The 24172-nt window shown below is 39.7% G+C and overlaps 1 protein-coding gene across 1 annotated transcript in view; it reads left to right on the top strand.

The window, feature by feature from the left end:
* Positions 1 to 24172, top strand: part of Prss12 (serine protease 12) — a 49705-nt gene that overhangs the window by 20184 nt on the left and 5349 nt on the right. The window contains exons 3-9 of the mRNA XM_041652539.1: positions 5399 to 5577; positions 7123 to 7264; positions 9877 to 10073; positions 11840 to 11981; positions 16885 to 17090; positions 20543 to 20618; positions 21893 to 22015. Coding sequence (XP_041508473.1) covers positions 5399 to 5577; positions 7123 to 7264; positions 9877 to 10073; positions 11840 to 11981; positions 16885 to 17090; positions 20543 to 20618; positions 21893 to 22015 — 1065 coding nt within the window. The remainder of the gene's footprint in view (positions 1 to 5398; positions 5578 to 7122; positions 7265 to 9876; positions 10074 to 11839; positions 11982 to 16884; positions 17091 to 20542; positions 20619 to 21892; positions 22016 to 24172) is intronic.

Raw genomic sequence — 24172 nt, 5'->3', positions numbered from 1 at the left:
TCTTACAATATTTACAATTCAAATTTCTGGGTATATGGACTTGGGTGATCAGAGAGGAAAGTTTATTAACAGAGGCGGAAGTTGTGCCCTTCTGTAGCCATGTTCTTGGCTCCGTGCTGTGAGTTGGACCCAGTCTTGAGACTCAGGATCCCGCCAGTAGAGGATTTTCTTCACTCATGCTATACTCTGTAAAATGACAGAACGAAAACATAGAGCTGGAAGACACGGTAGGGAAGAAGAGAAAGAAAGCGATAGCGACAGCGTTTTGGCTGGACTGTGTTAGACATGGCATCTGCCATCAGCTGGAAACATCCTCGGAGGCTGTAATGCGGTAGCAGTTCAGGGCCTGCTGATAGCAACCATTTAAACCCAGTGGGATGCTGGGAAAGCTATTGAACTTGTGAGCCTCCGTTTTCTTGCCCATAACGTTGATGTGATAACATGATGAAGTTGGGGAAGATTAAATAAGGTAATAAGCGCAGTGCTCACAGTGCTCTTAGACCAGTGCCTGGCAAATCTTAAGCAGTCATTGTACATTAGGAGTCATTGGTGATGGAGGGGACCATGGGCCAGCACACTGATCATTAAAAATGAGTTTCTATAGCCATAGGTTACAAGTGTTACAAACTGATATATGTAGTTAAAGAACCAGTCCTCTATAAACTAAAGAGTATGTGCTTACCTGGCATTCCTGCCTTGTCTTTGTCAAATAGTGGCCATGTTTGGGTCCTGAGTTGATCATATTTGGCCATTGCGATAATGGTTTCATGCACTTTGATTAGTGAAGAGAACACACTGAATGAGGGTCAGGCACAGAATGAAGTCGGCGAGTGTTCATTGGGAATTATTGTCACCTGAGTCAACTAACTTCACAAATGAAACAAGCCAGGGTATTATATCAGAACAGCATTTCCCAAAAGCTTTCTCTGTAGTCAGGACAAGCAAGGAGTGAGTGTTTGGACCTTCAGCATGAAGCTGGCTGGCTGGTGTGGAAATGATTGCCGTATGGGAAGGACAGAGCACACGTGGCTTACTCAATTCACGTAGAACTTTTTGACATCCTAGTTAATGAATTTGATGCCTCTTTCCCCAGTATTATCTGATCTCTTTAAAAGGAGTCATTTATTTCTTTGCTTTTCCTACGAAAACCAGCAGCAGGGCACTAGGAATTCCTGCTTGAAGGAACACGTGTGTGTGTGTGTGTGTGTGTGTGTGTGTGTGTATAAACACACATCATCTTAATTTTAACAAACTCAAACAATGACTAGAAAACTAAGTTAATGTCGCATGATATTTTCCTGGTTATTATTCCCCCCTCGAGTTTATTATTGTTTTTATAATCCATTTATCTTAGTTAAATGTTTTTGAGATCTTTAACATGATATTGTTTCAGTGGAAAATATGGAAATCCATTTAACAGAAAACAAAACATGCATTGATGCTATAGAAATAGATTCTGGCATAAGTCACTTCTCCAGACTCACCATTTGGAAGTCCCATGTACTGGATTCTTCTTTAAGTATGCGAGGTAGGCCAGACAGAAGCAGCAGGCCTGATGTTTTGTTCTGAGAACTAACCCGCGAATCTGGAATGCACCATGGCTCAGTTACTCTGCCCTAGAGAATGGGCTGTCACTCCCAGTCAATGGATGACATTAGACTTTGTATTTTTTCCCCTTGGGGACAGAAATCCTTTGCCAAAATATTGCATGAAAGATGATATTATTCCTTTAAATCTGTGAAAAATGTGACAGGTAAGAATACTTTATTTTGCTTTAATTTGACCACTTACAAGCTTGAACATCTTAGGTGGTCAGTGACCACAGGTAATCCTTCCTCCACTTTAATCCACCTCATTGCCCCATTATTTTTCAAATTGGTTACTGTCTTGTTCATTAAAATTTAACAATATTCTTATCCTTATCCTAGGAGTTGGTTTGGTTACTATTACATATTGCAAATATTTATTCCACAGTATTCCATTCACCTGGGACTGATTATGAGGTAGTTTTCAATTATCCTCAGATGTAATCTTTTTAGGCTTCATTTTCTTCCCTTCTGTGCTTCCTGTTTTCTTCAGGAAATCATCTACATCCAAGGTTATAAGAACAGCACTCCTATTATTTCAGCAGAGGAACTTTTTATATCCATCTCTCTCTTTTTCTCTCTGTCTCTGCCTCTCTCTGTCTCTCTCTGTCTCTCTCTCTGTCTCTGTCTCTGTCTCTCTCTCTCTCTCTCACACACACACACACACACACACACACACACACAGACTCTTCTTCCTCCCCCTCCCCCTTTCTTTTCCTTGGTCATCTTTAAACCACCTGGATTTAATTTGTTTCTGGTAGGAGTTTGGGATCAGATTTTCCATTATCCCCTGATGTTTTCGTTTCCTTCTAGCCTTATTGTAGTCAGTGAATTGTATCCAATGAAAAATTTTCCTTAACATCTCTTCCTGGTGCAAAGCTCTAAGGAGGTGATGAGTTTGCTTTACCTTGAGCCTGGCTTCTCCATGACCCGACAGGCCTCCAGCCATCACTCAGTCAATGTGTCCCCTAAACCACATTTTATGCTTGCTTCCATTAATTTCTCTCTTGTAAAGGGCCATGCCTTAGGGTTTTTTGTCTTCGTTTTGTTGTTGCTGTGATAAATTATCATCACCAAAGGCAATTAGGGGAGAAAAGGGTTTATTTTGGCTTACAGTTCCAGAGAGATAAAATCCATTGTGGTGGAGGAGTCATGGCAGCAGTCAAGGAAAGCATGGAAGAGCAAGCTTTGTGCCAGACGGAAGCTGGCCGAACACATGAGCATCACACACAGGAAGCAGAGAGGAAAGAACAGGAAGTGGGACCAAGGTAGACAACCTTAAAGCTCAGAGGTGGTAATGTCCTTCCTCCAGTGAGGAACCTCTGCATGCAGCATGAGAAATTGAGGATCAAACCTTCAAGAACATTAGCTTATGGGACACATTTCTCATTTAAACCATCGAAGACCAGACAGCAAATACTTTAGACTGTGTGGACGGTAGACAGTGGCCCTGTTGTAGCACCAACACTGCCATAGGCACAAACGTGGCTTAGCTTCAATACCATTTGTATAAGAAAAGTTGGGTTTCAGTTAATGTTACTCATCACCAATTACATTATCCTTTCAGTCTCTCCCTTGCTGCCCATCATTCGGAATTCATAGAAATCCCTCTTAGTGCAATGGCAGCATGGAAATGGGTGCCATTCAGTCTTTGGCCCATGGGTCGTCATTTGTCATCTGATCTGCAGCCATTAGCTGGGGGTGTCTTCTGTCTTGTTATGGATTCTTCTAAAAAAGGAGTCACAAATCTCAGGTGAAGAATTCAAAGCACATTTCTTCAAAAGTTAACTCATTTTCACAATAGCATATCGTTGGTGCTCTTTCCTATACATCTATCTGCTCAGTAGACTCTGATCTTTATTATTTGTTGGGATAGACTATTAAGGGTAGAGAGTGGTTTGAGCATTGGGATTCTGAATTGAGAACTATTTTAACAGCAAAAGGAAATGTATTTTTCTTTCCCTTGATTTCCTCCAGCACCCTTCCTCAAGCATTCCTCAGTCCACCTCCTTGGCACTTTCTGAATTGTCTGCATAGTCAGTCAAGCCATAGTGGTGTGAATGGGCCCTGTGCACTTGGCTTGATGTTATTTAAAGACAGGCTTAATTATTAAATGTTTTAGACATGAGTGCTGAAATTTTAGGAAAGTGGTGTGCGAGAGAAAAACGCCGTGCGACAGAGTTCACATGGAGGGGTTTTTATTAGAGGAAAGGGAAGATAAGAAGAGGGAAGTGGGGGAGACTGGCCTCTGGGGACAGGAGCGGCAGAAGAGGAGAGGCAGAGAGGGATAGAGGAAGGAGGGGAGAGAGAGAGAGAGAGAGAGAGAGAGAGAGAGAGAGAGAGAGAGAAACAGACTGACAGTGAGACAGAGAGAGATGGGAGGTGGGCAGGGCCCTTTAAATGGGAACATAGTGAATGTGCACAGGAGGCGATCTTAGTGGCTACAGCTGAGGACGTAGCCTACCAGAATCCGGAAGGTAGATGCCTGAATATTAACAGTGAGTACTCTGGAGACCTTTACAATACCTAATAAAATGAATCAAATAAGATCTTGAAGTTGCCTGCATAAGACTTTACTATCACTGGGGTATTACACCCATCTAGTGAATGTTTTTCTCTTAATATATTCTTGTTGCAATTCTCAAGATAGTTATGGAATCATGAATAAAGGAATAGGTATAATATCAATAAAGAACTGAAGATAGAAGATATAAATGTTAAAGGCCAAGGATAAAAGACAAAGGGGGCTGAAAAGCAATATCTAAAGATGGTCTTCATTCAGTGGGCGATGCCATCTTCATTGAACTTAGGACACAATTTTTCAAACTGTAGAAGTTCCTTATGAGTAAACTTGTGGGATGCTATTTTTGTCAGAAATGGATTTGACTGGATGACAGGAATTGAACATAACAACAACTTAAACAAATTTAGCCACACATCTCATCGGCTCTCAAAGAAGAGATCAGAGGCAGCCAGCAGAGTCTCGTCCAGTGGGTCTGCCCTCATCAGGACCCTTGGCTCTTTCCTTCTTCCATCTCCGCTCTCTTCATAGGGATTTTGCTGGGCACAGTGCTCATGCTTTCTATACAGCGCTCCAGAGGCTGAGGCAGAATGATTGTTTACTGTGAGTTTAAGGCTAGTCAAGACCACATAGACGGTTTCAGAGAAGTCTGTGTGACAGGGCTCTGGTTTTAGACCCTGTCTCCAAAACAGTGTGTGCATGGAGGCGGCACAAGCTGGGCCAATGTAGCTTCTTTAGTTCCAGCCACTACCTTCGCTTTATGTGCACTAGGAAAGAGATGGAATGAAGACAATGGCGTTTGAATACTCCACAGTGCTTTCTTTCTGAATAGTGCCGCTAAAAACTTAATAATGGTAACGCTTTATTTTGAAATCACGAAAAACTTCTGCAGACAGATGGCATTGATAATTGTACCTCAACGTGAATGGCTCGATGTGCTTAAACATTGTTAAAATGGTGTTTATGTCAGGATATAAACAGTTTGCTAGTAGGATAGGATGCTTGGAAATGTGGTGTTTATTTTGGGTACTCATTACTGTACCTTTTAAAACAATGAGATTATGTTATTAATGAAGAAGGGAGGGCAAAGGTTGAGAAATACCAAGGAATTTTTAAACATATGTAGTGGTGGCCATTAGAAGCAAGACAAATCCCGGGAACTCACAAATGATGGAAGGCGTGGGTTTCGGGCATGGGGTTAATCACTGTGTGGTTGACGGGAGCGAGGAAATGAGACAGGAGCGCCTTTCACGGTGGAAGCCAGAATTCATCTCATTTTATGTCTGCTCAGTGGCATCGCCAAAGCGTGGCACCATGCACACTTTGGGGAAGGATCTGGCCCAATACTGTTGGATGAAGTACGCTGCACCGGAAACGAGCTGTCCGTTGAGCAGTGTCCAAAGAGCTCCTGGGGAGAGCACGACTGTGGCCATAAGGAAGATGCTGGAGTGTCTTGTGTTCCTCTCACAGGTAAGGTGCCACTTCCTAAATGTGCCGTCTTCTGCCCTCCCGACTGGTACTGCCACAGCTTCCTTTCTTAATTCGGATATTGTCGAAGAAGCAGACAGGTAAAGCTAAATATTAAGCAAAACTCAAGATAAAACCAAACACAATTTTTATTTCAAAATACAATGTCTTCACTCACAGTTATTTCTAAAAGTTTCTATTTAAAGTCCAACAAAGCTAGATCAGAAACTAATCAGGTTTTTTTGCAATATACTGTACCCAACAGTCAAAATCAATGTGCAGTGACACATACCAAACAGCAGGTGTCAGTATATTACATCTAAATCCATTCAGCTGAGGACCAGCCTGTCCCAGAATGTGTTTGTGATTGCTGTAAAGCTGTGTTTATGTGATTGCTGATGGAAGGGAACTGATAAAGAGGCCATGCTAGCTTTGGAATCAGATTTTAGACTACTGCGCATTGCGTCATGTCTGTCTTATAGGTCATATGTCATAAGGAGGGATGTTTTAAATTATTTTTATCTGTGTGTATTTGTGCATGAATGTGAAAAGTAAAAGAATTAGTATCTATGGAACTCTGATTTCTATCTTTTTATTCATGCTGTTGTTTTTTTATTAGCAACAGAATGCATTTGTACAGAATAGAAATTTCTAATTTACAGAGAGGCAAAGACAGAATTCCATTTCCTTGAGCCACCCTCGTTCAAATGAGGTAATCTCATTAGCGCTATGATGGGCATACGATAGTGTTTTGAAGACAATAAATCTCAAACACCAGATGGTTGTGTGTCAAGAGACTTTTGTTCACTTCAGTGGGCGTCAGAGATCTATGAGAGGTACCTTCTACTCTCTGATTACCTGTGTTCCTTTGAGAGGTGTTTGGATTACTGTGGATGGAAATGACTTCTAAATATATCCTTTTTGGTAATGAAATTTATCTGTGCACAAACTTTTTTTTTAATAATTCTGTGTGTAATTAGTTACTGAGATAGTAAGATTCACGTTTCATATCTTTCCTCTCAGTAAAGAACACAGATAAGATGTGTTTTTCTCATCCGTGGGTGTCTGAGGAATAATGACCTCTTCAGCAAGCTAGATTGCTCTTTACCTGATGTAGCATTGCCCATGTCCTTAGTTCAGTGTTTTGATGTGCGATTAAGAATTTGAAATACTCTAAGTCACTATATATATATATATATTGCTATTTCGATGAAAATGACCACTGTCCTTTAGATTTAAGAGGACTGGAATTATGGGAAATTTCTCTAATGGGATTTAATATAGAAAAGTTAAAAAAATATGTGTTTTGAAATTACATCAGAATGTATTTTCTGCTTGGAGAATAGAGGACAACGATGAGGAAGAGAGATGCATTAATGTTCAGAAAGAGGGCAATGACCTCACATGACTGAGTAGAGTCATAATGTTAATTATCAAATGGCTCAGAAGGGGGCCTAACGCCAAAGGTACCTCAGGCCAAAGCTGCTTCCTTCTTTTTTTTTTTTCTTTAACATTAATTTGTTTTGTGTCTTTATCTTCTTATCACAGATGGGGTCATCAGACTTGCGGGAGGGAGAAGTGGCCATGAAGGTCGCCTGGAGGTATACTATCGGGGAAAGTGGGGGACAGTCTGTGATGACGGCTGGACCGAGATGGACACATACGTGGCTTGCCGACTGCTGGGATTTAAGTAAGGCTCACTGGGGTGGGGACATTGAACACCAAAACACATCTTTAAAGTCAGAATTGCTGCATCATCCTTACCTGTAATTCTAAAAATAGATATGCATAACCTATCAGTTACCTATCTATGTAGTATCTATTTGTCTATCCATCTGTCGTCATCAACATCTATAATTTATCATCATTTGTCATATCAGTAATGCCTACCTACCTACCACCTTTCTATTTAATCTACCTATTACTTCACCAATTTACCTACAAACAGAAGTACAATAAAAATGACATTTTTAAAGATAATAAGTAGCCATTTCTTTCATATACTTTTCATGTACTACTTCATGTACCTGTCAACATCTCTTTTCTTGAACAAATTGTTTGACGCTAAGAGTGACTTCTGGTCCACTCTTTGTCTATTCAGGCAAGTTGCTGAATGCTTGCTTTTACGATGATGCATTGCTATGACTGGATGCTACTAGTTTTGACATCATTGTGTCTAAAATTTCAGCAATTCCAGTGGGGAATGCTGTGGTGTCACGTGCTTCTTTCTTGGAACAGGATGATAATTGACACTTCTGTTGGAAAAGAACAGCCCTCTTGTCACGAGATGACCTTTAGAACTAGCCTTTGACCTCGCCCACTTACAATCTGAGTGCCAGACTTTGGGGCAGTATATGTCATGTTGCATACACAATGCATTCCAGAATAAAGACTTAAATTGGTTGAAGTAACAAAACGATGCCCTGGAGGTAAATATTCAAATGAAGTCCATGGATGCCTCTTCTTTCTTATCTTTCATATTTCTCTACCATGATTTTACAAACTGGTGAATTACTTAACATCAGTTTGAAATACAGTTAATTACAAATATTCACTAAGCCTTAAAATATGTATTTCATTCAAGCTGGGTAAAACTATGCTTAAGGATGTATTTTTAAAAGAAAGTAAATGAAATACTGTCCACAATATCCCTTTGTTACACATCGCTTGGAATGTTCATGTGATTTTATATCAGCTGCTTTATAAACCTGATCTGATAGCCACATTTCTTTACTGTTTCAATGGCACAGTGTCACAAGTTCAATGGATTTTAAGATCCATTAAATAGTCACACCATGATCCACTGAATGTTTAGGTTATTTTTCTAGGGTAAAATGGACTATGAGTTACATAATAAATAATGCTATAATGAAAATGCAAATGTTACAAATTCACCAACATTCATGTGTTCGTGTGAGCATGTGCCACATTTAGGTTACAGAGGAAGTTCTGAAAGCGATGATTCACTGGGGTTGAGAAAGAGTAAACTCGGTGTCTTTGTACAAATGCAGTCTCAAAGCTAACAAAACTTCCTGTTATATGTTTTGTGGTTGAATTACACAGAGGGAAGTCAGTGTCAGAACAAGGCATTTGCTGGATGCACGCTTTAAGCCCAAAGTGACAGCAATATACAATTTAAGTTCATTGCTTTTTTTTTATTTTTGCTAAAATTTGATTAGTTAGAAAAGTAGTCTTTAAATGACTACTTAAAAACTGTGTTGTGCCAATGTGTGGTGATACACATCTTTAATCCCAGGACCAGAGGCAGGCAGAACTCTGTGAGTTTAAGGCCATCCTGCTCTGTTAAGTGAGTTCCAGGACAGCCAGTGCTACACAGAAAAATCCTGTCTTGAAAACAAAAACCCAAATCTAAACCAAAATAAGACCATGTTGCTTTAACTTACTAAATAATTCATCTTCATCTAGTTAGAGAGATCTAGTATTTGCACAGCAGAACTATTAGGAAAATTCATGGCAAATGGAGAGATGTCTTCATATCCTTAATAAAGAAATAATAAAAGTATTGAGTGAGGGGAATGATGGGCATACAATTTCTGACTGAGAGTTGAATTTTATAGACTCTAAGAATTGAAGGCACTTGGAAGTTCTTTAAACTCAGTGATAATTTGAACGATTTTTAAGGGATGAATGAAAAATTGGAAGAAGGGTGAAAGTGAATACGGTTACTTAGTTGCCAGTTCTTAAATTTACAGATATTTGCTATTTCACAGCTTATCATTTATTGCAATACATAATATAATGTAAGAAAGTCAATTGGCAAGCAGTGCCACTTATAAAAATTATGTATTAAACTTATGTAACCTTTCAAAAAAACCACTGTCATTGTTTTTACTTTGATGGGCTAATATCAAAATTGTAATTTCTGGATTGGGTCCTGTTTCTTCTGAGCAGTCACTGAGTTCTGGGACATTTTCTATCTTGAAGAAGGAAACTCAAATCAGCTCGAATACTTTGAGCAGAGCCCCAAACAAACAATTGTTTTCCTTTTTACTTCACAGAGTTGATCCCTGGCCAGGAATGTGAGGTTTGTCTCTTTGCACGCTCTCAGGCTGGTGGGTTAAACTGTAGACAAAACACAATTACCGGTTAGTTACTCATCAAGTCAACCAAAAGATGTTAGGATGGTTTAAATGCACGGCAAGGCAGAGTTGGGTCTCCAAAGCAGGAGAAAGGTCAGATTCTTACCCTCTGAAGTCATGATACTTAATTAGGTTGCTTTTTAATAGTCCTTTGGTTCAGGGGACGGCAGTTCTGTGAACAGTGCTCATTTCATTGCTGCAGATACGGCAAACAGTCCCCTGTAAACCATTTTGAAGGCAGCAGCGGGCCCATATGGCTGGATGACGTCAACTGCTCAGGAAAAGAGACCAGTTTCATTCAGTGCTCCAGGAGACAGTGGGGAAGACATGACTGCAGCCATAGGGAGGATGTGGGCCTCACCTGCTACCCAGACAGTGATGGACACAGGCTTTCTCCAGGTAAGGATGAGATGATGCTCTTAAAGACACAGGTATTCTCTCTGCTTCTCCAGCCACTGGTCTGGAATGCAAACCATTTCTTTGACTTACTGGTTAGAGGTCTGTTTCCCAAGAAGAAGATAAGCTTTTGAGTTCTCAGCTCCTAGTACATGTCTAATTCTGGATTTGCTTTTTACCACTTAAAAGTCTAAGGTGTTCAATAAGAAGAAAGGTTTCTAACCTCACATATCTACTGCCCTAAATCCAGTCCCCGAAATTCACATGATAGAAGGAGAGAAGCCACTCCCCTAGGATGTCCACTTACTACTACAACAAAAAGACTATAAAAAATTTTTAATTTTTTAAAAGAGTACATAAAACCTTGGGGCTGGATTTCTGGCTCAGTGGCCAAGAGGAAATCACATGGCAGTTCACCACTACATGGAACTCAGAGAATCCACGTCCCTCTCAGGGCCTCGGAGACACAAGGCAAGCACAGACATGCATGCAAGCAAAACACTCATCCCCATAAAAATAAATTAAATAAAGCAAAATATATGAAATATTTATTGAATAAATAAACGATTGAAGTAGATCATGGGGATCAAATTCCTTGTGGATATGTTTCCTTAATATTGGAACAAAGATTTAAAAATGTAAATATTGAAAGCCATGAATCATAAAATAATTTCATCAGTTTGGATTTGGTCTTTAGGGAGGGAAATCACCGTTTTTTGAAGCTTCACTAAAATTTCAGATACACTAATAAGAAATATAAAGTTTCAAATGTTCTGCTTGATACATAGTTAAAACTTGCTACTCTATGAAATTTTCTCGACAGAAGTGCATAGAATATTCGCTTAAGTCTGTTGGTTTTGACTTTGCTATATAATTCTCCCTCCTATCCCTTGAAGTAATCCTCATCACGGATTGAAACTGAGGATTTAATCATTCTGGGCACAAGGAAGGATGGAGAACTAAAAACGATTATTTTTTTTCTGTCTTCGTAAGGGCTCGGGTTTTCCTGAATTAGGACACACCCCAATGACTTCACAGTTTATTGTAACAGTATGGGATCTCAGTGGGGGCTTTAAGCAAGCCACATTTATTTTGTGTCTGTCTACCTATTGTGCCAGATAGAGATGTCACTTTCTATCATTTATGCAGTATCATCCTTAAGTTCCTAGAGATTAGTTTCGTGGTTTTTAGATATTAATATATTTTGTGATTTAAGTCCTTCATTTGAAATGAAAGTTAAATAGAAGGTTCTAGAATTTTTCTGATAGCTGCCTTCTTCCATGCCACCCCCTTCTGCCAGTCTACTCAATTAAGTTGCCCGCATATGCCAATGTTGTCCCTCTTTCTACCTTCTAAAAACCTTAACTTGGAAGTATATATTCCACCTTTGTTCATGAATTTTAAAAATGACTTAAAGCAAAAGAACTCTGTTAACGCTCTATTACTATTTAGAAGTTAGTTGTAATAAAAATAGCTAGCTCAAGGCTTTTGAGTGCCATCCGTCTGTCTGTCCATCCATCCATTTATGTGAGCAACTCTTGTCCTCTGCACGTGAGACATTTTCTAATGCTAGTGACAGAAAGTTGAGCGAGATGAACCCTTTGATTGCAGGGCTTTAACAAAGACAAGAGTAACTACTGGATTTTATTGGTATTTCATCTCCTGAGTCGATTTTATATCTACCTTTTAACTGTATTATGGAGAGTTTTTATGTTTTAACACAATTTGGCTTGTTTTGGCTTTTCTAATGTTTTGATATCATGCCTTAGGTTTTCCTATCAGACTAATGGATGGAGAAAATAAGAAAGAAGGACGAGTGGAGGTTTTTGTCAATGGCCAGTGGGGAACGATCTGCGATGACGGATGGACTGATAAAGATGCAGCCGTGATCTGCCGGCAGCTTGGTTATCAGTAAGGAAGCCATAGTTCTCCGGGATGGTACTTGGTGAAAGTTTCTCTGACTCAATGGTTTTCAGGTTCATTTTAGTGAGTTTCCTTTATTTAAAACCAGTTTCTTCAAGTAAAGATATCAACAGCATGCTAATTTGAAGTTGTAAAGAGTCAGTAAGTAGTCTAGTTTTATTTATATTAGCTTTACATAACATCACAAATACAGCCCAACTCTGACTATCCATAGTGATAATGCTGCTGCCCTTAGCCACAAGCATTCAGTTCATCGTTTCCTGTGACGTGGGCCTCAGTCCTGCATCCTCAGTCATTGAACAGTAGGTTCTTGCTGTTCATGGAGTCAAGGTGCATAGAGCAGCGAACCACAGTAAACACAGTAAACTGATGTAGCCGAAGTCAGTCTTCTGCCTTTCTGTGCCAGTTGCCAAGCTTATGAACACTTACTTTCTCTTGCAATCTACTCAGTGCCTTACATTTTCCCTCCTGCATTTGTGTGTGTGTGTGTGTTAATCCCCCTGCTTGAAACAGCTACCACTCTAGGGCTGATGTGTTGTGTGTTCCCCAGAGAAAGAAGGCCATAGTGTGACTCATGGAGAAATACTTTTTTTTACAGTATAAAATAAGAAAATGTGGGTATTTGAATCTGGAGAAGGCAGGTTCTCAGCTGGGTGACTGGATTTTTCATGAGTGACAGTGGTAAAAATATCAAACAAGGGTTTGGGGGTTACAGTCAAAATACAGGTTACAATGCAGAGGCCAGGGGAGTGGCTCAATGGGTAAGAGCGCGGGCTCTGCAATATGAGGACCTGTGCTTGAACACTCAGAACTCACATAGAAAGCCAGGCCTGACTGCATGTGTGTAGTCCCAGCATTGCAGAAGAGGGACAGACAGATCTTGAGAGCTGGCTAGCCAGCGAGTCTAGCCCAAATGGCGAACTTGAGGCTCAGTGACAGCCTTGCCTCAAGGCAGTAAGACAGGGAGCAAGAGAGGACTCCTAATGTCCAGCTCTGACTTTCATGTGTATTGACATGTGCACCTGCGCCCTCGTGTGTGTTGCCATACACACAGCAACACAGCTATAGCACAGAGGGCTGTGATATAAGCTAGTATGCATGTTACCTTGTTCATAGTAGATAGCTAATAATGATTTGTATTTACAAAATATACTGTTAATTATATGCATATCTTAAATATTGATCAGTTGAATTAGTTATTTCTGTATAGAATACAAAATATTTATTCAAAATAGCATCTATGTTTTATAAAATTTCAATATTTTTGTTATTGAGATACTCTGGTATACTGCCTTGTTTTTGACCTACTTGCTGGTCTAGTTATCTTCTGGTCAATGCGTTGGTAATTTGTAATACTAACTTGCTGTCTTCTGAATTTATGTGGGAGGGAAAGGGAGAGCAGCTTACTCTAAAGGCATAGGTGGACTTAGACAGTGCTGGGTTTTATATGCCTTTGCTCTCTCTATTTCTGTCATTCGTCTCTCCACTTGTAAGCACATGACTACAGTTCATGGATTTCATTTCTAACCCAGCTATCAAGAGTCGTTCTGATAACTGAGAATGGTTGCTCCGTCACCTGTGGTTTGCCTTAAGATTGTTATTTAAATGAGAATAATCTCAAAATCCGATAAATCGAGATAGACTTGCATGGTTTATGATTTACAGCTGAGAGAACCTGAGATTTTACACAGGAACTCACATAAAATTATACACACACACATGACTTGAGCAGGACGTCTTTGATCCCCATGTCCATTTCGAGTCCTAAAAACTTTGGCAACACAGTTATTTGCAAAAGATCAATCCAGAAAATATACACAGTGTAAAGGCCTTAGCCTCTTGTGTGGACATTTTAGAGATCTGTCCTCCTGCCCACAATCTCACGTGTGAAGGATCCTGTGCAAGCAGTGACAATCAGAATAGAATTAGAAAGTATTTTATAGATGGAAAACAGAAGTGTGGTCATAGAAACCAGGAAACACGAGTGGAGCTAATATGATACGCTTAGCATGAGCAGAAAAGCCAAAGGCATTCTTCAGCTATGAGTTGCCTAATGTCTGACACTGGATAGCATGTGGGCCTATTGTTCTTGGAGTGCTGACAGAATATGTAGTTGAGTTCTCTGAGGCAGAATAATCAGTCGGGATGGAAATTCCAGTTTATTGAATTTTGTGTGAATATGGTTCAAAGCTCTTGAACAGTTAGTTGATTAGAGTGGCATTCTTAACCAAAATTTAAAGTGGTATACCATCACCACTATTTTAAGAAAGATGCAAAATTAAGTATATTTATTTGTCTTATTTTAAACACTTGCAAATGGCTTAATTTCTGACATAGTCGTATATGCCATTACAAATAAAACTGTTCGACTTTGCTTTCTGTTGCTGTGATAGATACCACCTCCAAAAACAACTTGTGGGGGGGAGGGTCTATTTTATCTTATGTGTCAGGGAAACCAGGGCAGGAACTCAAGAAGGAGCAGAGGCAGGGATCAGAGAGAAACACTGCTTACTGGCTTGCTTCCAGGCCCACATTCTGCTGTTTTCCCCCCCAACCCAGTCTTATCTGTTTAGGGGTAGTACTGCCCACAGTGATCTGAGACCATCTACAAAATTTAACAATCAAGAATTTACCTGCATGGGCATATACACAGATCCAGGATGATTGAGGCCATCTCTCAAGTTGACAGCTAAAGCAAAATACAAAAACCAACGACAGCATTCTGTAATATCCAGTGGAAGATAAATCTGACCCTATTGTCCATTTAGAAACAACCGAAGGGCAAACATACTTAATTGATCAATATACAAAAAGTATAGTTACTTTCCTCCTGGAAACTGTATTTTAACTATCTTAAATTTTTCTCCCTCCACTATAAATATGTGTGTGCATGTGTAGATGGATACAAATAGAGATGGTCATAGTTTGCACAATAGTAAGAAACACCTCATCACTACCGCCAAGCTTAGGAAACAGAATGCTGCTGTACCTTTAAGTGCCTAACGGGCAATTTGCACTGTTCCTAACTCCACTACCAAAAATTAAAACTCCCTAAATTTTGTTTAATTCTATTGCATTTTTTTTTTACAGCTTTGAAGTCTGTGTTCTCCTTAGTCCATAGTTTGATCTGTTCTTAAAAATCCAATTTTGAAAGTCAGTTGTAGTACAGTCTCACGGTTATCAGTGTTGTGCATGTATTTGTAGCTGTGTATCTTCATGGCTATAACTGAAAAGCACAGGCCAAGTCATTTATAAAGAACAAAGTTTGTTTGGCTCACCTTTCTGGAAGGTTAGAAATCTGAGGAGCCTCATCTAGTCAGGATCTTCCTGGTGGTGGAGATGGTAGCCTCAGTGGTGGTGCACTTTACTACACAGGAGAGAGGGCTGGTCCAGGGCACAGAGCGCAGATGCCTTTATAAGGGACTTGTTCAAGACAGTTTTAGGGAATATACTCGGGAATATAATCATCAGAATGTTGACTCTGCACATACTCAGGTGTGTCCAGGGCTGCAAGGTGCTTTCCCATGGGGCTACACTACTTACACACTCAGTAGTCTTTAAATTTGTGACTAGCTAGTGTTTACACCCCATTGCTAATTACTAATGAGATCAAACACATTTTCTTTTGCTTACTGGTCATTACTATTTTGTTTTATATAAAATGCAATGTTTTGGCATCTATTTTATTGGGATTACTTCATTTGGTATCTATTTTGCTTTTATCCTTAAGTTTTGTGATTTTTAAAAGTTTTCTGTGATTTTGGGAGCTCTTTGTATAATGTATGTTATTTTCTGTATTATAAAAGTATTTTTCCCAACAAATATATTTGTGTTTATTACAAATACTAGCTTTCTGATTTATCTTTTCATTTTCCTTAGTGTGGTTTTTAGTAGAGTGAAATTCTTGATTTAAGTTGTAAAGTTTATCAGTCTTTTACCTTATTTATATGTTTAATAATTTTTTCCTAACTTGATTTGTTAGGGATAGTTTTCCTGATTCTAACTTGAATGATTTTTCCTTTCATAATGTGTTCAGTAATTTACTAGAAATTGAGTTACTTGTCTTCATTAACAAGGTTTTTGATTTGAATATCTTCAGAGAGTAACATTGAAACAACAGCAACAACAAAAATATTCCACATAGCTGGGCGGTGGTGGCATACGCCTTTAATCCCAGCACTCGGGAGGCAGAGGCAGGCGGATCTCTGTGAGTTTGAGACCAGCCTGGTCTACAAGAGCTAGTTCCAGGACAGGCTCCAAAACCACAGAGAAACCCTGTCTCGAAAAACCAAAAAAAAAAAAATATTCCACATAATTCTGCCTTCCTTGGCTCCCAGCTTTGTCTGTGTTAAAAGCTGTACCTATTGCTTGAAAAGGAAGCGAAAAGTAGATCTTTAGGTCCCTGGTAATTATTTAATCTCATATTTTTCTTGGCAATGTGATATTAAAAGAGTGAAATTTTGGTGACTTTAGTTTTTTGTTGTTGTTGTTGTTGTTTTTGTTTTTTCAAGACAGGCTTTGGAGCCTGTCCGGGAACTAGCTCTCTAGACCAGGCTGGTCTCGAACTCATAGAGATCCGCCTGCCTCTGCCTCCCGAGTGCTGGGATTAAAGGCATGCGCCACCATCGCCCGGCTTGGTGACTTTAGTTTTGAGATGCATTATGTGTGTGTTTCTAGGTAGAAGCTAAATTAGAGGCAGTTGATTCTGTAAGATTGTCTATGGAGCACACAAATGAAGAATGTTAAATGTTTTCAGTCACAACAAGTAATTTTTCAGTAGATGTGTATACTAATTTTAATATTCAGATCTAAGGAAGAGTTAAGCTGAAGTGTGTTGAATTTGTCAGATGCTTGGCTGGCCACCCCTACATCTGAAGAACTCTGTTTCTAGGGGTCCTGCCCGAGCAAGGACCATGGCTTATTTTGGGGAAGGAAAAGGACCCATCCACATGGACAATGTGAAGTGCACAGGAAGTGAGAAGGCCCTGGCTGACTGTGTCAAACAGGACATCGGGAGGCACAACTGCCGCCACAGTGAAGATGCAGGGGTCATCTGTGACTATTCAGAGAAGAAAGCGTCAAGTCATGCTAGTAAAGGTAAGTCACTTCTGGGCCACTGCGCAAGCCAAGAATTACTAATCCTCATCACTATCGCTGGACTTCGTTAACAAAACCCTAGTGCATAAGGAATGCGCACAGCCGCTTGTTGTTTGTGTCCATGTTTAGAGCTGCTGGTGGCCGGCAGGATGGGGCTTCCAGAACCTTGCCTGAGATCAACTCTTTGCACATTCCCTGCCATTTCTGTACTGCTCTTTCTTTGAATGTAATACAGTTGTCTAGCTTGTTGCTATTCTTAATGACTCAGGACTGAGATCATTCTTATTATTACTATTTTAAAAAGCAGAGGTAACTTTAAAGAGACTTTTTTTTTTCTGTTTTGAGGCAGTCTCATTCATGCTTGGACTAATTAGGAACTCTCACTGCAGCTCAGGTAGTTATAAGACCACAATTATGCTCCTGCCTCAGCTTCCTGAGGGTTGGAATTATAGTCGTGAGCCACCACACCTAATGTCAATTTTAAAAGGATAATTTCTCTTTTGTAGATTTTATTCCCTAAAATTTTAAATTGAAGGAAATTGAGAATAGAGTACTATAGTGGCTTAGTATTTCTTTCACACTTAGAATTCTTGAAAGTTCTTCATGTATTCACGTTGTATGCAATAATAAATACTGCTTTAAAAGAAAGAATGGGAGAATTAGTTGTTTTGAGAAATTCTTGGTTATCTTTTATAAAGAGAACAAGCATTTTTTAAAATCTGGATAGATGTACATAGTTTTGGTTCATTTTCACACCCTCTCTTTAATAATTGTTGAGATAATACAGGAGCAGGACTGGATGGTGCTGACATGGTTCTGCGCTTCTCAGGGGCTTCTAGCTGTGATAGCAATACTCAGGAGCCTGCTTTCCCTGAAGACAACCTTTTCCCTAAATACAAATGTCCCCAAAAAGTTAACTTGTTAAATTCCTTTCAATAATTGAAATAATTTTTACAAATTTAATGTACAATTCTTCGTTATATAGAATTAAATATACATAATTATATAACAATAAATTATATTGTATATGTTTATATATAGTCAGATTCCTGGAGCAGCTGAAAACTGTAAAGCTGAATGTGTCAACACATTTTATTTTGATGTCTTTTCATGGTAGGCAGTGCTTCCATTCGTCAACAAAATGTTTCATCTCTAGCTACGTGACAGGGTTTGGCTCATTATCTTCTTGTTTTCTGCTGCAGCGCAGAACTTTGTGACTCTCATAAGACAATAGAACACAAGTGACTGGTGACTGGTCTTCTGATAGGGTATTCTTATAAAGGAATCCAATCGCGCTTCTCAATTCTCTACTCCAGTCTACAGCTTGATATTGATTTTTGCTTCTTAAAGTCGGGTGCTTTGCACCAGAAGGATGCACACTTTAAGTTTTGCTTACTTTGTATTAAAGCATCACTTTTCTTGGCATCAGATACCCTGGTCCAATTTTCTCATATTAGACGTTGCAGTGCCATCTGTAAGACTCATATCCAAAGTGATGAAGGGTCTGGCTTTGATGGCATGCCCCTAAGGTTATTTGGCAAATTAATCATCCTGGTACACATTGCTACACCTCTTTCTTTGTCAAAAATTACTGCTGGCCCTCTGGTGGATTCCCTTGCCTACTTACTTTGGAACCATTAGCACTGATTTTGTCTTCGTGTTCTTGGCACTATTCCCACCGTTCTTATACAGATAGAAAAATAACAAATACAAAAATGTGTGTGCACAATATGCTTTTAACTCGTTTATATGCTTATAAATAAACAGCTATACATTTGTGTATATATTTAAACTACTACATAAATTCTTTCTAAAATTATTTTAAAATTTAGTCATGATTTATATAGTTTCTTTTCTTTTGTATACATTTGTCACTTTCTCATATACTTAATTGAACTCTTGTGTATTTATGACAGAATGTTCCTCTGGGAAGGATAATCAGGGATGTTTTGGAAGCCCATGAAACCCTCCAGAGCCTAATGATTGGAAACTTCATAAAATTTCTGATTGATTTGCATAAGACTGTTGTTAGGTTAAAATATAACTCTTATTTATTTATTTTTCTGTTTTTTTTGAGATAGGGTTTCTCTGTGTAACAACCCTGGCTGTCTTAGAACTAGCTCTTGTAGACCAGGATGGCCTCAACTCACAGAGATCTGCCTGCCTCCCAAGTGCTGGGATTAAAGGTGTGCGCCACCACCACCTGGCCCATAACTCTTATTCTTATTTTATATTTATTAAAAAAAACCTGGGGGCTGGAGAAATGGCTCAGTGGTTAAGAGTACTGACTGCTCTTCCAGAGGATCTGGGTTCAATTCCCAACACCCACATGGCAGCTCACAACTGTCTGAAGATCCAGTTACAGGGGATCTGACACCTTCACACCAATGCACATAAAATAAAGTTAAATAAACCATAAACCATATTAAAAAAAACCCTGTCTTCTCTCATTTTACCTACCAGATCCAGTTCCCAATCCCTCCCTCCTCCCTACCTTCCCATCCCATCCCCATCCCACTCCCTATCCACTCTTCAGAGAGGGTAAGGCTTCCCATGGGGAGTCACAGTCTTGCACATTGCTTTGAGGCAGGACCAAGGCCCTCCCCACTATATCTAGGCAGAGCAAGGTATCCCTCCAGGGAGAATGGGTTCCAAAAAGCCAGTAAAAGCAGTAGGGATAAATCCTGATCTCATTGCCAGGGTCTCCACAGTCTGCTCCAGCCATACAACTGTCACCCACATTCTGAGGGCCTAGTTTGGTCCTATGCTCATTCCCTTGCTGTCAGGCCAGAGTTGGTGAGCTCCCATTAGCTCAGGTAAGCTATTTCAGTGGGTATCTCCATCATGGTCTTGACATCTTTGCTCTTATCTCATTCCTTCCACTCATTGACTGGACTTTGGAAGCTCGGCCCAGTGCTCCCCTGTAGATCTCTGCATCTGCTTCCATCAGTTGCTGGATGAAGGTTCTATGATGACAATTAAGGTAGTCATCAATCTGGCTACATGGCAAGGCCAGTTCAGGCACCCTCTCCTCTATTGCTTAGGGTCTTAAGTAGGGTCATCCTTGTGGATTCCTTGGAATGTCTCTAGTGCCAGGTTTTTTGCTAGCCCCATAATGGCTCATTCAATCAAGATATCTCTTTTCATGTTCCTGTTTCTGTCCTTCCCCCATCTGGACCATCCCATTCCCTCAAGTTCTCCTCCTGCCTCCGTTTCTCCCCTCCTCCTCCCCTTCTGCCTTCCCTTCTCCCCCATATCCCCACATTCCATTTTCTCAGGAGATCGTGTCTATTTTCCCTTTCCAGGGGATCTATGTATGTTTCTCCTAGGCTTCTCCTTGTTACTTAGCTTCTCTGGGGTCATGGACTATAGGCTCCTTGAGAAAATTTAAAAAGAGAGGAGGATGTACTGGGGTCAGGTGACAGGTATTAGTAACCCCTTTCTTCTTTCAGAGCTCTCATCTGGGTGTGGATTGAGATTATTGCATCGTCGACAGAAACGGATCATTGGTGGGAACAATTCTTTAAGGTAGTAAAAGACTCTTCAAGCAGATTTTGATAGTACAGGATTATTAATATGTGTGTATGCTACAAGTGTTCCAGACCCAGGGTTTCCTTTTTTTATGCATGGGCTTGTTTTATCATTTTATAAATAAGTAAAGAGTTATAAATTACTTATAAATTAAGTAAAAACTACCAGTAAACCGATAGTTTTCCTGCCTTTAAAAAAAAAGATTTACTTAATTTTGTGTGTATTGGTGTTTTGCCTGAATGTGTATCCTTATAGGGCTGCCAGATCCCCTAGAACTGGAGTTATAAACAGTTGTGAGCTGCCATGTGGGTACTAGGAACTGAACCTGGGTCTCCTGGAAGAGTGGCCGGGGCTCTTAACCACTGAGTTCTCTCTTCAGCCCAGTTTTCCTGCCCTTTGATGAGCATGGTATATATGTATGTATGTATGTATGTATATATATGTATTACTGTTTGTGACTCATGGTATATGTTTTGGACACAAAATGTGGCAGAAAAAGGTGTGTAACTGTGAAGAGCCATTTAATGGAGGAGAATTGGGTTCTTTTTTTTAAAGACAGATATAAATAATAGCATTACTTAATGCTCATTTACATTGTAAAGTCATATTTATGAGACAGAATCTTACAAAAATCTACACATCATAGTATAACATTTGAATATTAAAAAGATCACGAGTTTTCATATAAAATGAGATCTTTGATATATAATTTTCAATTTTTATCTTATGCTTCATTACAGAGAGAGAAAGAGAGAGAGAGAGAGAGAGATTCTCACTAAACTGACTCTTGGTCCTCAGCCAAACCAAGGAATGTAGCTTGTGTGTGTGTGCCTGCATGTGTACATCTGTGTGTTTGTGTGTATTTGTGCCTGCATGTGTGTGTGTGTGTGTGAATGCATATTTGCTTCCTAGTTGAGTGATTTTTAATTTTAATTTCATGGTGGGAAGCCAGTACCTCCTTAGGCTACATGAGTTACCTACGCATCTGAAGTAGGGCAAGTAGAGAGATTACACTGGACCAATGGAATATAAAGAAGACAGCTTGCTTCTAAGAGAGTTGAAGATGAGTGGAATGTATAGAGATGCCTGTCAGCAAATTTTCAGAGTTCCCGATGTCTACGGTCTATTGAGTTGTGTGGACATTGTTCTCCCCTAGGAAGGCCCTAATGGCTTCACTGTGCTGAGTCCTCCCTCCACCTGCACTGAAGTCATTGTTTCACCAGATGCTTTCTTTCCTTTTCTCCTCTCTTGAACGTGTGGCATGCTTCTAGAGGTGCTTGGCCTTGGCAGGCTTCCCTCCGACTGAAGTCGTCCCATGGAGATGGCCGGCTGCTTTGTGGAGCCACCCTTCTGAGTAGCTGCTGGGTCCTGACAGCTGCGCACTGTTTCAAAAGGTGTGTGCCCCTCGTTCCAAGCAATATGATTTCCTGTAGCTCACTCCATGCTCAGCGGCACTGCGGGTGGCAGAACCCGGCAATATGCTTTCTCTGTATGCCCTGCAGAGCTGTGGTTATAACGGAGGTGAGGCAAGGAAGACCAGCAAAGAGGCCTCAGGAAACAAACTGATGTTCTCTGGTCCAAACAAGTCTGGAACGAGGGAGGAGGGAAGGGAACTTTGGGGAGAGGAAACAGAAATGGGGGTGCATTCTTCAAGTGTTTACCTAAGATGCAGGTGTGGAGAAACATCCCTGTACTTTGGAGGTTGAGGCAGGAGAATAATTGAGTTTGAGGCTAGCATGGGACAAACACTGAGGTTATCTCAAACAAACAAGTGAGCAAACAAACGGCACACACCAATAAAAATGTATTTGATGAAAATTCATATCCTCGCAGAAGTAAAATTGAGGTATATTATTTGGTTTCTAGTTGTCCTAAGGAGGAAGAAATATAGCCTTAGTGCTTGTAATGTCTCTACACTCTTGGTGGTTTGTGTATCAAGTTTCTCTGTATCTTCTTGAAAGCCACACTACATCTCTTTTATTCTTAGCTTTTATGGCACAGAGTCCTACCTGACAAGAGCTTCCTCTCATCCTAGACATTTTATCAGTCCATTCTGAGCTCTTCCCAGCCCGCTGGAACTAGAGTTATAGACAGTTTTGAACTGCCATGGGGTGCTAGAAACCGAATCCAGGACCTCGGCAAGAAAAACAGGTGTTCTTAACCACTGAGCCCTCTCTCAATCACCTCCACCTTGTTTTTTGAGATAAGGTTAATCTAGTGTTAAATAATATTTTGGGATATGAGTATGCTGCTAGCAATTTTAAGGAGAAGCTGAAGTAAATTAATGGTGTATATATATATATATATATATATATATATATATATATATATATCTTTTGAGTTGTTTGTGGTACAAATTACTCGCTTTTGCTATTTCTTATTACAAATCATTGCACAAAGCACTGTGAAGTGACCTTGTGTCTACAGTGGCATAGAAATACAACTAAGAGAAGTTTCTGGCCGTTTTAATTCCTGTTAACTTCCCATATTGACTACAAACGCAATTCTGGAAGAATTAATAAATGCGAAACAAGGGCTTTCTTATTGCTGTAAGTCTACTCCAATTTAATTTGCTCAAGAATATCATTTTTCCCGATTTTATCTCCTTGACTTTTTGCCTGGAAATACCACAGCAGCTACAAATTGGCAGAGATTACTGCTGTGCAAAAGGTGGACTTTGTAAACACTTATCATTAGAAAGACTAGTCCCAGAGGTAACGAGAGTTACGTTTAAACACCAGCGAATCAAATGCATATCTCGTGCTCTCCTAGATGGTGGAGTTCTGAAGAACATGCTCTTTGCTGGGACACTGAATCATGCCAAAGCCGTTTCCTGCATTTGCATTGCCTGTCAGGGGCAGTGCAAGGTTCCAGGAAGATGACTTCTTCCAGGGCAATGACAAGCATTAGTACAGGGAACTGTTGTGAAGGACATTCTGAGTTTAATCCAGATTTTAGCGGCAGCGATGTGCACAGCTGATATTAAGACAATGTGGTATTTTTGAGAGATGACTCTACATAGAGAAAAACAAAAATGTTCTCTACATAAACCTAAAAGCCCTAAACCTAACCTAATTCTTCACTTTTCAATTCTAGGAATTTGTTGTTCATCTTAATGATAAAATATCAGAGAAACTGGGATTATTAATATTAGATTTCCTGGGCTGCCTGGTCTCATATCCTCTCTTACACAAACTTGTTTGGGAGTTTCACCCAATTTTCATTTGTGGGCAGTTGAAAGAATTTCAACAAACAATTCAAAGACATGTCAGCCAAAACTTAGAATGTTTTGCTTTAGAAAGATTTTTTCTTATACATTTAACAATACAACACAAATTCAGCTAAGCGAGAAAGACTAAAATACATGAAAAAAATTTCCTTCATGTTTTCTGGAGAAGCCTTAAGCCACATATCTTTGACACCCAGAAATACACCAGGATACGGTTTCCTCCCTGAAGTTCTTCATAATGCCCACTAGGAAGTAGCAGTAGACAAATGCTTGGTTGGAAAACTAGTCAAGATTTTTTGATCAGATGCCCCTCAAATCTCAA

The sequence above is a fragment of the Microtus oregoni genome, unplaced genomic scaffold, assembly GCF_018167655.1.
Source record: "Microtus oregoni isolate MIOR12 unplaced genomic scaffold, Mior012 000000F_ref0000247, whole genome shotgun sequence".
NCBI lineage: Eukaryota > Metazoa > Chordata > Mammalia > Rodentia > Cricetidae > Microtus > Microtus oregoni.
The sequence above is the reverse complement of the archived record's forward strand: the minus strand, read 5'-3'. Positions and strand labels throughout refer to the sequence as shown.